General features: G+C 57.0%; 1 protein-coding gene across 1 annotated transcript in view; it reads left to right on the forward strand.

The window, feature by feature from the left end:
- LOC140425665 (protein scribble homolog) overlaps window positions 1-15,136 on the forward strand; it is a gene marked incomplete at its 5' end in the record, with an annotated part of 1,618,068 nt that overhangs the window by 1,530,125 nt on the left and 72,807 nt on the right. Inside the window, 3 exon segments of the mRNA XM_072510160.1 lie at window positions 1,279-1,450; window positions 6,056-6,145; window positions 6,895-7,074. Coding sequence (XP_072366261.1) covers window positions 1,279-1,450; window positions 6,056-6,145; window positions 6,895-7,074 — 442 coding nt within the window.

Here is a 15,136-nt window from a genome sequence, read left to right on the forward strand (position 1 = left end):
CTCCCCTGGCCGTCCCCCCTGGCCGCCTCCCCTGGCCGTCCCCCCTGGCCGTCTCCCCTGGCCGTCTCCCCTGGCCGTCCCCCCTGGCCGTCCCCCCTGGCCGTCCCCCCTGGCCGCACCCCCTGGCCGTCTCCCCTGGCCGTCTCCCCTGGCCGCCTCCCCTGGCCGTCCCCCCTGGCCGTCCCCCCTGGCCGTCTCCCCTGGCCGTCTCCCCTGGCCGTCCCCCTGGCCGTCCCCCCTGGCCGCCTCCCCTGGCCGTCCCACCTGGCCGGCCCCCCTGGCCGTCGCCCCTGGCCGGCCCCCCTGGCCGTCCCCCCTGGCCGTCCCCCCTGGCCGTCCCCCCTGGCCGTCCCCCCTGGCCGTCCCCCCTGGCCGTCTCCCCTGGCCGTCGCCCCTGGCCGTCCCCCCTGGCCGGCCCCCCTGGCCGTCCCCCCTGGCCGTCCCCCCTGGCCGTCCCCCCTGGCCGTCCCCCCTGGCCGTCCCCCCTGGCCGTCCCCCCTGGCCGTCCCCCCTGGCCGTCCCCCCTGGCCGTCCCCCCTGGCCGGCCCCCCTGGCCGTCTCCCCTGGCCGTCCCCCCTGGCCGCACCCCTGGCCATCCCCCCTGGCCGGCCCCCCTGGCCGTCCCCCCTGGCCGTCCCCCCTGGCCGTCCCCCCTGGCCGTCCCCCCTGGCCGTCCCCCCTGGCCGCCTCCCCTGGCCGCCTCCCCTAGCCGTCCCCCCTAGCCGTCTCCCCGGCCGTCTCCCCTGGCCGTCCCCCCTGGCCGTCCCCCCTGGCCGTCCCCCCTGGCCGTCCCCCCTGGCCGCCTCCCCTGGCCGTCCCCCTGGCCGTCTCCCCTGGCCGTCTCCCCTGGCCGCCTCCCCTGGCCGTCTCCCCTGGCCGTCCCCCCTGGCCGCCTCCCCTGGCCGTCCTCCTGGCCGTTCCCCCTGGCCGTCCCCCCTGGCCGTCCCCCCTGGCCGTCCCCCCTGGCCGTCCCCCCTGGCCGTCCCCCCTGGCCGTCCCTCCTGGCCGTCTCCCCTGGCCGTCCCCCCTGGGGATGATGAGACAGATTGGTGACATTGAGAGGGAATCTCCAATCAGGCAGAGTAGATGGGAGTAAAATTCATGAGGGAACATTTTTTCATTGGTGGGATGTGGGTATCGCTGGCTGGGCCTCATTGCTGGAGTCTGGAGGTACACACGAGCGGACCAGACTCTGGATGAATAGTTCAGGGATAATAGCACCGTGCTGCTGCCTCCCCATCTCTCCACAGCCGTCTGAAACTTGTTTTTCTGTCCCAGAGCGCAAGATGAGGCACAGACCCCAGGATGTGATACTGGATGAGGAGGAGGAGGATGAAGATGAAGACAAACGTATTGCTGATATAAGCAGTCAGGGCACTGTGGTGATCGAAGGAGTGGAATACAAAATTGAGCGAGTGGACAGAAAGAGTGAGGAATTGCCAAGCACGGGGTAAGTAGAGTGTGTTCAGCAGCAACAAACTCCAAACCCGGAAATCAAACCGCAACAAATTTCACATCCTGTCCCGGTAATCATATTGAATTTGAAGCAGCCGGCAGTCACCACTGCACAGCAGCACGATAGCACAGTGGTTAGCACTGTGGCTTCACAGCGCCAGGGTCCCAGGTTCGATTCCCGGCTGGGTCACTGTCTGTGCGGAGTCTCTACATTCTCCCCGTGTGTGCGTGGGTTTCCTCCGGGTGCTCTGGTTTCTTCCCACAGTCCAAAGGCGTGCAGGTTAGGTGGATTGGCCATGATAAATTGCCCTTCGTGACCAAAAAAGGTTAGGAGGGGTTATTGGGTTCGGGGGATAGGGTGGAAATGAGGGCTTAAGTGGGTTGGTGCAGACTCGATGGACCGAACGGCCTCCTTCTGCACTGTATGTTCTAATGGATTTGTAATAGGATGAGACTGCTGATGGGGTTACAGTAATACTCCTGATGGGGTTACAGTAATACTGCTGATGGGGTTACAGTAATACTCCTGATGGGGTTACAGTAATACTGCTGATGGGGTTACAGTAATACTGCTGATGGGATTACAGTGATACTGCTGATGGGGTTACAGTAATACTGCTGATGGGGTTACAGTAATACTGCTGATGGGGTTACAGTATTATTGCTGATTGGATTACAATAATACTGCTGATGGGGTTACAGTAATACTGCTGATGGGGTTACAGTATTATTGCTGATTGGATTACAATAATACTGCTGATGGGGTTACAGTAATACTGCTGATGGGATTACAGTGATACTGCTGATGGGGTTACAGTAATACTGCTGATGGGGTTACAGTAATACTGCTGGTAGGCTTACAGTGATACTGCTGATGGGGTTACAGTGATACTGCTGTTGGGGTTACAGTAATACTGCTGATGGGGTTACAGTAATACCGCAGATGGGGTTACAGTAATACCGCTGATGCGGTTACAGTGATACTACTGTTGGGGTTACAGTGATACTGCTGATGGGATTACAGTAATACTGCTGATGGGGTTACAGTAATACTGCTGGTGGGGTTGCAGCCCTCCAATCAGAAAAGCACCCTTCCATTGCTACTCTCTGCCTTCTATGACCTAGCCAGTTCTGTATCCACCTTGCCAGCTCACCCCTGATCCCGTGTGGCTTCACCTTTTGTACCAGTCCACCATGAGGGACCTTGTCAAAGGCCTTACTGAAGTCCATATCGACAACACCCACTGCCCTACCTGCATCAATCATCTTAGTGACCTCCTCGAAAAACTCTATCAAGTTAGTGAGACACGACCTTCCCTTCACAAAACCGTGCTGCCTCTCACTAATACGTCCATTTGCTTCCAAATGGGAGTAGATCCTGTCTCGAAGAATTCTCTCCAGTAATTTCCCTACCACTGAAGTAAGGCTCACCGGCCTGTAGTTCCCTGGATTATCCTTGCTACCCTTCTCAAACAGAGGAACAACATTGGCTATTCTCCAGTCCTCCGGGACATCACCTGAAGACAGTGAGGATCCAAAGATTTCTGTCAAGGCCTCAGCAATTTCCTCTCCAGCCTCCTTCAGTATTCTGGGGTAGATCCCATCAGGCCCTGGGGACTTATCTACCTTAATACCTCATCTTTTTGGATCTCAATGTGACCCAGGCTATCTACACACCCTTCTCCAGACTCAACATCTACCAATTCCTTCTCTTTGGTGAATACTGATGCAAAGTATTCATTTAGTACCTCGCCCATTTCCTCTGGCTCCACACATAGATTCCCTTGCCTATCCTTCAGTGGGCCAACCCTTTCCCTGGCTACCCTCTTGCTTTTTATGTACGTGTTAAAACGCCTTGGGGTTTTCCTTAATCCGATTTGCTAATTACTTTTCGTGACCCCTTCTAGCCCTCCTGACTCCTTGCTTAAGTTCCTTCCTACTTTCCTTATATTCCTGATGTGGAGATGCCGGCGTTGGACTGGGGTGAGCACAGTACGAAGTCTTACAACACCAGGTTAAAGTCCAACAGGTTTGTTTCGATGTCACTAGCTTTCGGAGCGCTGCTTCGTACTGTCCTTATATTCCACGCAGGCTTCGTCTGTTCCCAGCCTTCCAGCCCTGACAAATGCCTCCTTTTTCTTTTTGACGAGGCCTACAATATCTCTCATTATCCAAGGTTCCTGAAAATTGCCGTATTTATCCTTCTTCCTCACAGGAACATCCCGGTCCTGAATTCCTTTCAACTGACACTTGAAAACCTCGCACATGTCAGATGTTGATTTGCCCTCAAACATCCGCCCCCAATCTAGGTTCTTCAGTTCCCGCCTAATATTGTTATAATTAGCCTTCCCCCAATTTAGCACATTCACCCTCGGACCACTCTTATCCTTGTCCACCAGCACTTTAAAACTTACTGAATTGTGGTCTCTGTTCCCGAAATGATCCCCTACTGAAACTTCTACCACCTGGCCAGGCTCATTCCCCAATACCAGGTCCAGTACCGCCCCTTCCCGAGTTCGACTGTCTACATATTGTTTTAAGAGGCCCTCCTGGATGCTCCTTACAAACTCCGCCCCGTCTAAGCCACTGGCACTAAGTGAGTCCCAGTCAATATTGGGGAAGTTGAAGTCTCCCATCACAACAACCCTGTTGTTTTTACTCTTTTCCAAAATTTGTCTACCTATCTGCTCCTCTATCTCCCGCTGGCTGTTGGGAGGCCTGTAGTAAACCCCCAACATTGTGACTGCACCCTTCTTATTCCTGATCTCTACCCATATAGCCTCACTGCCCTCTGAGATGTCCTCCCGCAGTACAGCTGTGATATTCTCCCGAACAAGTAGCGCAACTCCACCTCCCCTTTTACATCCCCCTCTATCCCGCCTGAAACATCTCAATCCTGGAACGTTTAGCTGCCAAACCTGCCCTTCCCTCAACCAGGTCTCTGTAATGGTTACAGTAATACTGCTGATGGGGTTACAGTAATACTGCTAATGGGATTACAGTAATACTGCTGATGGGGTTACAGCGATACTACTGATGGGGTTACAGTGATACTGCTGATGGGGTTACAATAATACTGCTGATGGGGTTACAGTAATACTGCTGGTGGGGTTGCAGTAATATCTCAGATGGGGTTACAGTAATACTGCTGATGGGGTTACAGTAATACTGCTGGTAGGCTTACAGTGATACTGCTGATGGGGTTACAGTGATACTGCTGTTGGGGTTACAGTAATACTGCTGATGGGGTTACAGTAATACCGCAGATGGGGTTACAGTAATACCGCTGATGCGGTTACAGTGATACTACTGTTGGGGTTACAGTGATACTGCTGATGGGATTACAGTAATACTGCTGATGGGGTTACAGTAATACTGCTGATGGGGTTACAGTAATACTGCTGATGCGGTTACAGTGATACTACTGTTGGGGTTACAGTGATACTGCTGATGGGGTTACAGTGATGCTGCTGTTGGGGTTACAGTAATACTGCTGATGGGGTTACAGTAATACCGCAGATGGGGTTACAGTAATACTGCTGATGCGGTTACAGTGATACTACTGTTGGGGTTACAGTGATACTGCTGATGGGATTACAGTAATACTGCTGATGGGGTTACAGTAATACTGCTGATGGGGTTACAGCAATACTGCTCATGGGGTTACAGTAATACTCCTGATGGGGTTACAGTGATACTGTTGATGGGGTTACAGTAATACTGCTGATGGGGTTACAGTAATACTCCTGATGGGGTTACAGTGATACTGTTGATGGGGTTACAGTAATACTGCTGATGGGGTTTCAGTAATACTGCTGGTAGGGTTACAGTGATACTGCTGATGGGGTTACAGTGATACTGCTGATGGGGTTACAGTAATACTGCTGGTAGGGTTACAGTGATACTGCTGATGGGGTTACAGTGATACTGCTGATGGGGTTACAGTAATACTGCTGATGGGGTTACAGTAATACTGCTGGTAGGGTTACAGTGATACTGCTGATTGGGTTACAGTAATACTCCTGATGGGGTTACAGTAATACTGCTGGTAGGGTTACAGTAATACTCCTGATGGGGTTACAGTAATATTGCTGGTGGAGTTACAGTAATACTGCTGATGGGGTTACAGTGATACTGCTGATGGGGTTACAGTGATACTGTTGATGGGGTTACAGCAATACTGCTGATGGGGTTACAGTAATACTCCTGATGGGGTTACAGCGATACTGCTGATGGGGTTACAGCAATACTGCTGTTGGGGTTACAGTAATATTGCTGGTGGAGTTACAGTAATACTGCTGATGGGGTTACAGTGATACTGCTGATGGGGTTACAGTGATACTGTTGATGGGGTTACAGCAATACTGCTGATGGGGTTACAGTAATACTGCTGATGGGGTTACAGTGATACTGTTGATGGGGTTACAGCAATACTGCTGATGGGGTTACAGTAATACTCCTGATGGGGTTACAGTAATACTCCTGATGGGGTTACAGCGATACTGCTGTTGGGGTTACAGCAATACTGCTGGTGGGCTGATGCCCCCGGGATAGGTGGGTACACACCACCGTGAAATTAAAACTTCTTTCTGTCTCACAGTGGTTCCCAAGTTGATATTCGGGGAGAACAGAAACCAGTGGTAAGGGACAGAATAGCAATTGAAGAACCACGTCAAAATTCACTAACTGGGTAAGAGAATTCCGAGTGCTTTGCATGCATTGCATTAGTGCTGCATGTGTCACTGTTACGCAGCATGTGCACGTCCTGGTGATACTGTGTGTGCGAGCGTTACTCTAATGCTGCATGTACACACGTCTCAGTAATGCAGCGTGTGCATGCATCCTCGCAGTGTGTGTGTGCATGTCACGCTATGTTGGTGAGCACATCGCAAAAACGTTGCATGTACACGCGGAGCGGTAATGCTGCACATGAACATGTTGCGGTAACGCGTGAGCGAGGGCCACGATAATGAGCATGTCACGGTAACGCTGGACATGGACACGTCGCGGTAACACTGTGTACGCACATTATTGAGCTGCATGTCATAATAATCAAGTAGGCTTACATTAACACTGCAATGAGGTTACTATGAAAAGCCCCTAGTCGCCACACTCCGGCTCCTGTTCGGGTACAGAGGGAGAATTCAGAAGGTCCAATTCACCCAACAGCACGTCTTTCGGAACTTGTGGGAGGAAACCAGAGCACCCGGAGGAAAACGCAGACATGGGAAGGACGTGCAGACTCCGCACAGACAGTGACCCAAGCCGGGAATCGAACCGGGGACCCTGGAGATGTGAAGCAACAGTGCTAACCACTGTGCCACCGTGCTGCCTATGTGCACGCTTTGCTGTAATACCACATGTGACCATGTCACAGTCATGCTGTATGTGCACACATTGCTGTAACGCTGCATGTCGCCTGTTCCTTGTCTCTAACAGGTTGTCTCCAGCATTTCCAGAGCGTGCAGCCCCCATCCGGACTGCAAAGGCAGAACGACGGTATCAGGAAAGGCTACGGGTGCAGAGTCCAGACCTTCCTATGGGCCGGGACAAGGAGCTGTCTCCTGCGGAACGACGGGCTCTGGAGGCTGAGAAACGAGCCATGTGGAGGGCAGCAAGGTAAGGCCCAATCCACTGGATGCTCCATTGCTATATTCACACAAACAGGTGTAACAGTGCCATCATATCCCAGGCAACTGTGTACCTGCCCATCACATCTCCTTCAGCCACCACTATCTCACTCTGTAGGCCAGCTGGTCTGTGCAGAGTGCTGACCTCGCTCCAGGCTGGGCGTTTGTCTACGCGAAACTGGCTGCAAAAGCAGAGTAACGATTTTTATTACTCACCCTCTCGATCTCCTGTCCTCTTCCCCAGAACACATGGTGGCCAAGATTGTGTCCATGGTCATGGTCCAGGCACCAAGGGAGGAGCAAGAAGTAACTTTGGTGATACAGGACAGGAATCAGGGTCAACTTCGAGGCTGTACACAGATCAGCAGCTGTACACCTCAGATTCATCACATCAACTGTTCCATGGGACTCATATTCTAGACTCCGTACCTGTGGCACCCCAGTGAGAGTCAGTGTGTGTGGGACCTGTACCCCAGTGAGAGTCAGTGTGTGTGGGACTCGTACCCCAGTGAGAGTCAGTGTGTGTGGGACCCCTACCCCAGTGAGAGTCAGTGTGTGTGGGACCCCTACCCCAGTGAGAGTCAGTGTGTGTGGGACCCGTACCCCAGTGAGAGTCAGTGTGTGTGGGACCCGTACCCCAGTGAGAGTCAGTGTGGGGACCCCTACCCCAGTGAGAGTCAGTGTGTGTGGGACCCCTACCCCAGTGAGAGTCAGTGTGGGGACCCCTACCCCAGTGAGAGTCAGTGTGTGTGGGACCCCTACCCCAGTGAGAGTCAGTGTGTGTGGGACCCAGACCCCAGTGAGAGTCAGTGTGTGGGACCCGTACCCCGGTGAGAGTCAGTGTGTGTGGGACCCGTACCCCAGTGAGAGTCAGTGTGGGGACCCGTACCCCAGTGAGAGTCAGTGTGTGTGGGACCCGTACCCCAGTGAGAGTCAGTGTGGGGACCCGGACCCCAGTGAGAGTCGGTGTGTGTGGGACCCCTACCCCAGTGAGAGTCAGTGTGTGTGGGACCCCTACCCCAGTGAGAGTCAGTGTGGGGACCCCTACCCCAGTGAGAGTCAGTGTGTGTGGGACCCCTACCCCAGTGAGAGTCAGTGTGTGTGGGACCCGGACCCCAGTGAGAGTCAGTGTGTGTGGGGCCCGTACCCCAGTGAGAGTCAGTGTGTGTGGGGCCCGTACCCCAGTGAGAGTCAGTGTGTGTGGGACCCCTACCCCAGTGAGAGTCAGTGTGTGTGGGACCCGTACCCCAGTGAGAGTCAGTGTGTGTGGGACTCGTACCCCAGTGAGAGTCAGTGTGTGTGGGACCCCTACCCCAGTGAGAGTCAGTGTGTGTGGGACCCCTACCCCAGTGAGAGTCAGTGTGTGTGGGACCCGGACCCCAGTGAGAGACAGTGTGTGTGGGACCCCTACCCCAGTGAGAGTCAGGGTGTGTGGGACCCGTACCCCAGTGAGAGTCAGTGTGTGTGGGACCCGTACCCCAGTGAGAGTCAGTGTGGGGACCCCTACCCCAGTGAGAGTCAGTGTGTGTGGGACCCCTACCCCAGTGAGAGTCAGTGTGGGGACCCCTACCCCAGTGAGAGTCAGTGTGTGTGGGACCCCTACCCCAGTGAGAGTCAGTGTGTGTGGGACCCGTACCCCAGTGAGAGTCAGTGTGGGGACCCGTACCCCAGTGAGAGTCAGTGTGTGTGGGACCCGTACCCCAGTGAGAGTCAGTGTGTGTGGGACCCCTACCCCAGTGAGAGTCAGTGTGTGTGGGACCCGGACCCCAGTGAGAGTCAGTGTGTGTGGGACCCCTACCCCAGTGAGAGTCAGTGTGTGTGGGACCCCTACCCCAGTGAGAGTCAGTGTGGGGACCCCTACCCCAGTGAGAGTCAGTGTGTGTGGGACCCCTACCCCAGTGAGAGTCAGTGTGTGTGGGACCCGGACCCCAGTGAGAGTCAGTGTGTGTGGGACCCCGACCCCAGTGAGAGTCAGTGTGTGTGGGACCCCTACCCCAGTGAGAGTCAGTGTGTGTGGGACCCGGACCCCAGTGAGAGTCAGTGTGTGTGGGACCCAGACCCCAGTGAGAGTCAGTGTGTGGGACCCGTACCCCAGTGAGAGTCAGTGTGTGTGGGACCCCTACCCCAGTGAGAGTCAGTGTGGGGACCCCTACCCCAGTGAGAGTCAGTGTGTGTGGGACCCCTACCCCAGTGAGAGTCAGTGTGTGTGGGACCCGGACCCCAGTGAGAGTCAGTGTGTGTGGGGCCCGTACCCCAGTGAGAGTCAGTGTGTGTGGGGCCCGTACCCCAGTGAGAGTCAGTGTGTGTGGGACCCCTACCCCAGTGAGAGTCAGTGTGTGTGGGACCCGTACCCCAGTGAGAGTCAGTGTGTGTGGGACTCGTACCCCAGTGAGAGTCAGTGTGTGTGGGACCCCTACCCCAGTGAGAGTCAGTGTGTGTGGGACCCCTACCCCAGTGAGAGTCAGTGTGTGTGGGACCCGGACCCCAGTGAGAGACAGTGTGTGTGGGACCCCTACCCCAGTGAGAGTCAGGGTGTGTGGGACCCGTACCCCAGTGAGAGTCAGTGTGTGTGGGACCCGTACCCCAGTGAGAGTCAGTGTGGGGACCCCTACCCCAGTGAGAGTCAGTGTGTGTGGGACCCCTACCCCAGTGAGAGTCAGTGTGGGGACCCCTACCCCAGTGAGAGTCAGTGTGTGTGGGACCCCTACCCCAGTGAGAGTCAGTGTGTGTGGGACCCGTACCCCAGTGAGAGTCAGTGTGGGGACCCGTACGCCAGTGAGAGTCAGTGTGTGTGGGACCCGTACCCCAGTGAGAGTCAGTGTGTGTGGGACCCCTACCCCAGTGAGAGTCAGTGTGTGTGGGACCCGGACCCCAGTGAGAGTCAGTGTGTGTGGGACCCCTACCCCAGTGAGAGTCAGTGTGTGTGGGACCCCTACCCCAGTGAGAGTCAGTGTGGGGACCCCTACCCCAGTGAGAGTCAGTGTGTGTGGGACCCCTACCCCAGTGAGAGTCAGTGTGTGTGGGACCCGGACCCCAGTGAGAGTCAGTGTGTGTGGGACCCCGACCCCAGTGAGAGTCAGTGTGTGTGGGACCCGGACCCCAGTGAGAGTCAGTGTGTGTGGGACCCCTACCCCAGTGAGAGTCAGTGTGTGTGGGACCCGTACCCCAGTGAGAGTCAGTGTGTGTCGGACCCGGACCCCAGTGAGAGTCAGTGTGTGTGGGATCCGGACCCCAGTGAGAGTCAGTGTGTGTGGGGCACGTACCCCAGTGAGAGTCAGTGTGTGTGGGACCCATACCCCAGTGAGAGTCAGTGTGTGTGGGACCCGTACCCCAGTGAGAGTCAGTGTGTGTGGGACCCGGGCCCCAGTGAGAGTCGGTGTGTGTGGGACCAGTACCCCAGTGAGAGTCAGTGTGTGTGGGACCCGTACCCCAGTGAGAGTCAGTGTGTGTGGGACCCGTACCCCAGTGAGAGTCAGTGTGTGTGGGACCCGTACCCCAGTGAGAGTCAGTGTGTGTGGGACCCGCACCCCAGAGAGAGTCAGTGTGTGTGGGACTGTACCCCAGTGAGAGTCAGTGTGTGTGGGACCCGTACCCCAGTGACAGTCAGTGTGTGTGGGACCCATACCCCAGTGACAGTCAGTGTGTGTGGGACCCGTCCCCCAGTGAGAGTCAGTGTGTGTGGAACCCGTACCCCAGTGAGAGTCAGTGTGTGTGGGACCCGTACCCCAGTGAGAGTCAGTGTGTGTGGGACCCGCACCCCAGTGACAGTCAGTGTGTGTGGGACTGTACCCCAGTGAGAGTCAGTGTGTGTGGGACCCGTACCCCAGTGACAGTCAGTGTGTGTGGGACCCATACCCCAGTGACAGTCAGTGTGTGTGGGACCCGTACCCCAGTGAGAGTCAGTGTGTGTGGGACCCCTACCACAATGAGAGTCTGTGTGTGTGGAACCCGTACCCCAGTGAGAGTCTGTGTGTGTGGAACCCGTACCCCAGTGAGAGTCAGTGTGTGTGGGACCCGTACCCCAGTGAGAGTCAGTGTGTGTCGAACTGTATCCCAGTGAGAGTCAGTGTGTGTGGGACCCAGACCCCAGTGAGAGTCAGTATGTGTGGGACCTGTACCCCAGTGAGAGTCAGTGTGTGTGGAACTGTATCCCAGTGAGAGTCAGTGTGTGTGGGACCCAGACCCCAGTGAGAGTCAGTATGTGTGGAAACCGTACCCCAGTGAGAGTCAGTGTGTGTGGGACCCATACCCCAGTGAGAGTCAGTGTGTGTGGGACCCATACCCCAGTGAGAGTCACTGTGTGTGGGACCCGTACCCCAGTGAGAGTCAGTATGTGTGGAACCCGTACCCCAGTGAGAGTCAATGTGTGTGGGACCCGTACCCCAGTGAGAGTCAGTGTGTGTGGGACCCATACCCCAGTGAGAGTCAGTGTGTGTGGAACCCGTACCCCAGTGAGAGTCAGTGTGTGTGGGACCCGTACCCCAGTGAGAGTCAGTGTGTGTGGGACCCGTACCCCAGTGAGAGTCTGTGTGTGTGGAACCCATACCCCAGTGAGAGTCAGTGTGTGTGGGATCCGTACCCCAGTGAGAGTCAGTGTGTGTGAGACCCATACCCCAGTGAGAGTCAGTGTGTGTGGAACCCATACCCCAGTGAGAGTCAGTGTGTGTGGGACCCGTACCCCAGTGAGAGTCAGTGTGTGTGGGATGCGTACCCCAGTGAGAGTCAGTGTGTGTGGAACCCGTACCCCAGTGAGAGTCAGTGTGTGTGGGACCCAGACCCCAGTGAGAGTCAGTATGTGTGGGACCTGTACCCCAGTGAGAGTCAGTGTGTGTGGAACTGTATCCCAGTGAGAGTCAGTGTGTGTGGGACCCAGACCCCAGTGAGAGTCAGTATGTGTGGAAACCGTACCCCAGTGAGAGTCAGCGTGTGTGGGACCCATACCCCAGTGAGAGTCAGTGTGTGTGGGACCCATACCCCAGTGAGAGTCACTGTGTGTGGGACCCGTACCCCAGTGAGAGTCAGTATGTGTGGAACCCGTACCCCAGTGAGAGTCAATGTGTGTGGGACCCGTACCCCAGTGAGAGTCAGTGTGTGTGGGACCCCTACCGCAGTGAGAGTCAGTGTGTGTGGGACCCTACCACAATGAGAGTCAGTGTGTGTGGAACCCGTACCCCAGTGAGAGTCAGTGTGTGTGGGACCCAGACCCCAGTGAGAGTCAGTATGTGTGGGACCTGTACCCCAGTGAGAGTCAGTGTGTGTGGGACCCATACCCCAGTGAGAGTCAGTGTGTGTGGGACCCATACCCCAGTGAGGGTCAATGTGTGTGGGGGACCCGTACCCCAGTGAGAGTCAGTGTGTGTGGAAACCGTACCCCAGTGAGAGTCAGTGTGTGTGGGACCCATACCCCAGTGAGAGTCAGTGTGTGTGGGACCCATACCCCAGTGAGAGTCACTGTGTGTGGGACCCGTACCCCAGTGAGAGTCAGTATGTGTGGAACCCGTACCCCAGTGAGAGTCAATGTGTGTGGGACCCGTACCCCAGTGAGAGTCAGCGTGTGTGGGACCCATACCCCAGTGAGAGTCAGTGTGTGTGGAACCCGTACCCCAGTGAGAGTCAGTGTTTGTGGAACTGTATCCCAGTGAGAGTCAGTGTGTGTGGCACCTGTACCCCGGTGAGAGTCAGTGTGTGTGGGACCCGTACCCCAGTGAGAGTCAGTGTGTGTGGGAGACCCGGACCCCAGTGAGTGTCAGTGTGTTTGGGACCCGGACCCCAGTGAGAGTGAGTGTGGGGACCCGGACCCCAGTGAGAGTGAGTGTGGGGACCCGGACCCCAGTGAGAGTCAGTGTGTGTGGGACCCGCACCCCAGTGAGAGTCAGTGTGTGTGGAACCCGTACCCCAGTGAGAGTCAGTGTGTGTGGGAGACCCGGACCCCAGTGAGTGTCAGTGTGTTTGGGACCCGGACCCCTGTGAGAGTCAGTGTGGGGACCCGGACCCCAGTGAGAGTCGGTGTGTGTGGGACCCGTATCCCAGTGAGAGTCAGTGTGTGTGGGACCCGTACCCCAGTGAGAGTCAGTGTGTGGGGACCCGGACCCCAGTGAGAGTCAGTATGGGGACCCGGACCCCAGTGAGAGTCGGTGTGTGTGGGACCCGGACCCCAGTGAGAGGCAGTGTGTGTGTGGGACATACCCCAGTGAGAGTCAGTGTGTGTGGGACCCGTACCCCAGTGAGAGTCAGTGTGTGTGGGACCCGCACCCCAGTGAGAGTCAGTGTGTGTGGGACCCGGACCCCTGTGAGAGACAGTGTGGGGACCCGGACACCAGTGAGAGTCGGTGTGTGTGGGACCCGTATCCCAGTGAGAGTCAGTGTGGGTACCCGTACCCCAGTGAGAGTCAGTGTGTGTGGGACCCGGACCCCAGTGAGAGTCAGTGTGTGTGGGAGACCCGGACCCCTGTGAAAGTCAGTGGGTGTGGGACCCGTACCCCAGTGAGAGTCAGTGTGTGTGGAACCCGTACCCCAGTGAGAGTCAGTGTGGGGACCCGTACCCCAGTGAGAGTCGGTGTGGGGACCCGTACCCCAGTGAGAGTCAGTGTGTGTGGGACCCGTACCCCAGTGAGAGTCAGTGTGGGGACCCGGACCCCAGTGAGAGTCGGTGTGTGGGACCCGTACCCCAGTGAGAGTCAGTGTGGGGACCCGGACCCCAGTGAGAGTCAGTATGGGGACCCGGACCCCAGTGAGAGTCAGTGTGTGTGGGACCCGTACCCCAGTGTGAGTCAGTGTGTGGGGGACCCGTACCCCAGTGAGAGTCAGTGTGTGGGGGACCCGGACCCCAGTGAGAGTCGGTGTGGGGACCCGGACCCCAGTGAGAGTCGGTGTGTGTGGGACCCGTACCCCAGTGAGAGTCAGTGTGTGTGGGACCTGGACCCCAGTGAGAGTCAGTTTGTGTGGGACCCGTACCCCAGTGAGAGTCAGTGTGGGGACCCGGACCCCAGTGAGAGTCGGTGTGTGTGGGACCCGTACCCCAGTGAGAGTCAGTGTGTGTGGGACCTGGACCCCAGTGAGAGTCAGTGTGTGTGGGACCCATACCCCAGTGAGAGTCGGTGTGGGGACCCGGACCCCAGTGAGAGTCAGTGTGTGTGGGACCTGGACCCCAGTGAGAGTCGGTGTGTGTGGGAGACCCGGACCCCAGTGAGAGTCGGTGTGGGGACCCGGACCCCAGTGAGAGTCAGTGTGTGTGAGACCCATACCCCAGTGAGAGTCGGTGTGGGGACCCGGACCCCAGTGAGTGTCGGTGTGGGGACCCGGACCCCAGTGAGAGTCGGTGTGGGGACCCGGACCCCAGTGAGAGTCAGTGTGTGTGGGACCCGCACCCCAGTGAGAGTCAGTGTGTGTGGGACCCGGACCCCTGTGAGAGACAGTGTGGGGACCCGGACCCCAGTGAGAGTCAGTGTGTGTGGGACCCGTACCCCAGTGAGAGTCAGTGTGCGTGGGACCCGTACCCCAGTGAGAGTCAGTGTGTGTGGGACCCGGACCCCAGTGAGAGTCGGTGTGTGTGGGACCCGTACCCCAGTGAGAGTCGGTGTGGGGACCCGTACCCCAGTGAGAGTCAGTGTGTGTGGGACCCGGACCCCAGTGAGAGTCAGTGTGTGTGGGAGACCCGGACCCCTGTGAGAGTCAGTGTGTGTGGGACCCGTACCCCAGTGAGAGTCAGTGTGTGTGGAACCCGTACCCCAGTGAGAGTCAGTGTGGGGACCCGTACCCCAGTGAGAGTCGGTGTGGGGACCCGTACCCCAGTGAGAGTCAGTGTGTGTGGGACCCGTACCCCAGTGAGAGTCAGTGTGGGGACCCGGACCCCAGTGAGAGTCGGTGTGTGGGACCCGTACCCCAGTGAGAGTCAGTGTGGGGACCCGGACCCCAGTGAGAGTCAGTATGGGGACCCGGACCCCAGTGAGAGTCAGTGTGTGTGGGACCCGTACCCCAGTGTGAGTCAGTGTGTGGGGAACCCATACCCCAGTGAGAGTCAGTGTGTGTGGGACCCGTAACCCAGTGAGAGT

Source organism: Scyliorhinus torazame, chromosome 6 (genome assembly GCF_047496885.1).
Source record: "Scyliorhinus torazame isolate Kashiwa2021f chromosome 6, sScyTor2.1, whole genome shotgun sequence".
NCBI classification, from domain to species: Eukaryota; Metazoa; Chordata; class Chondrichthyes; order Carcharhiniformes; family Scyliorhinidae; genus Scyliorhinus; species Scyliorhinus torazame.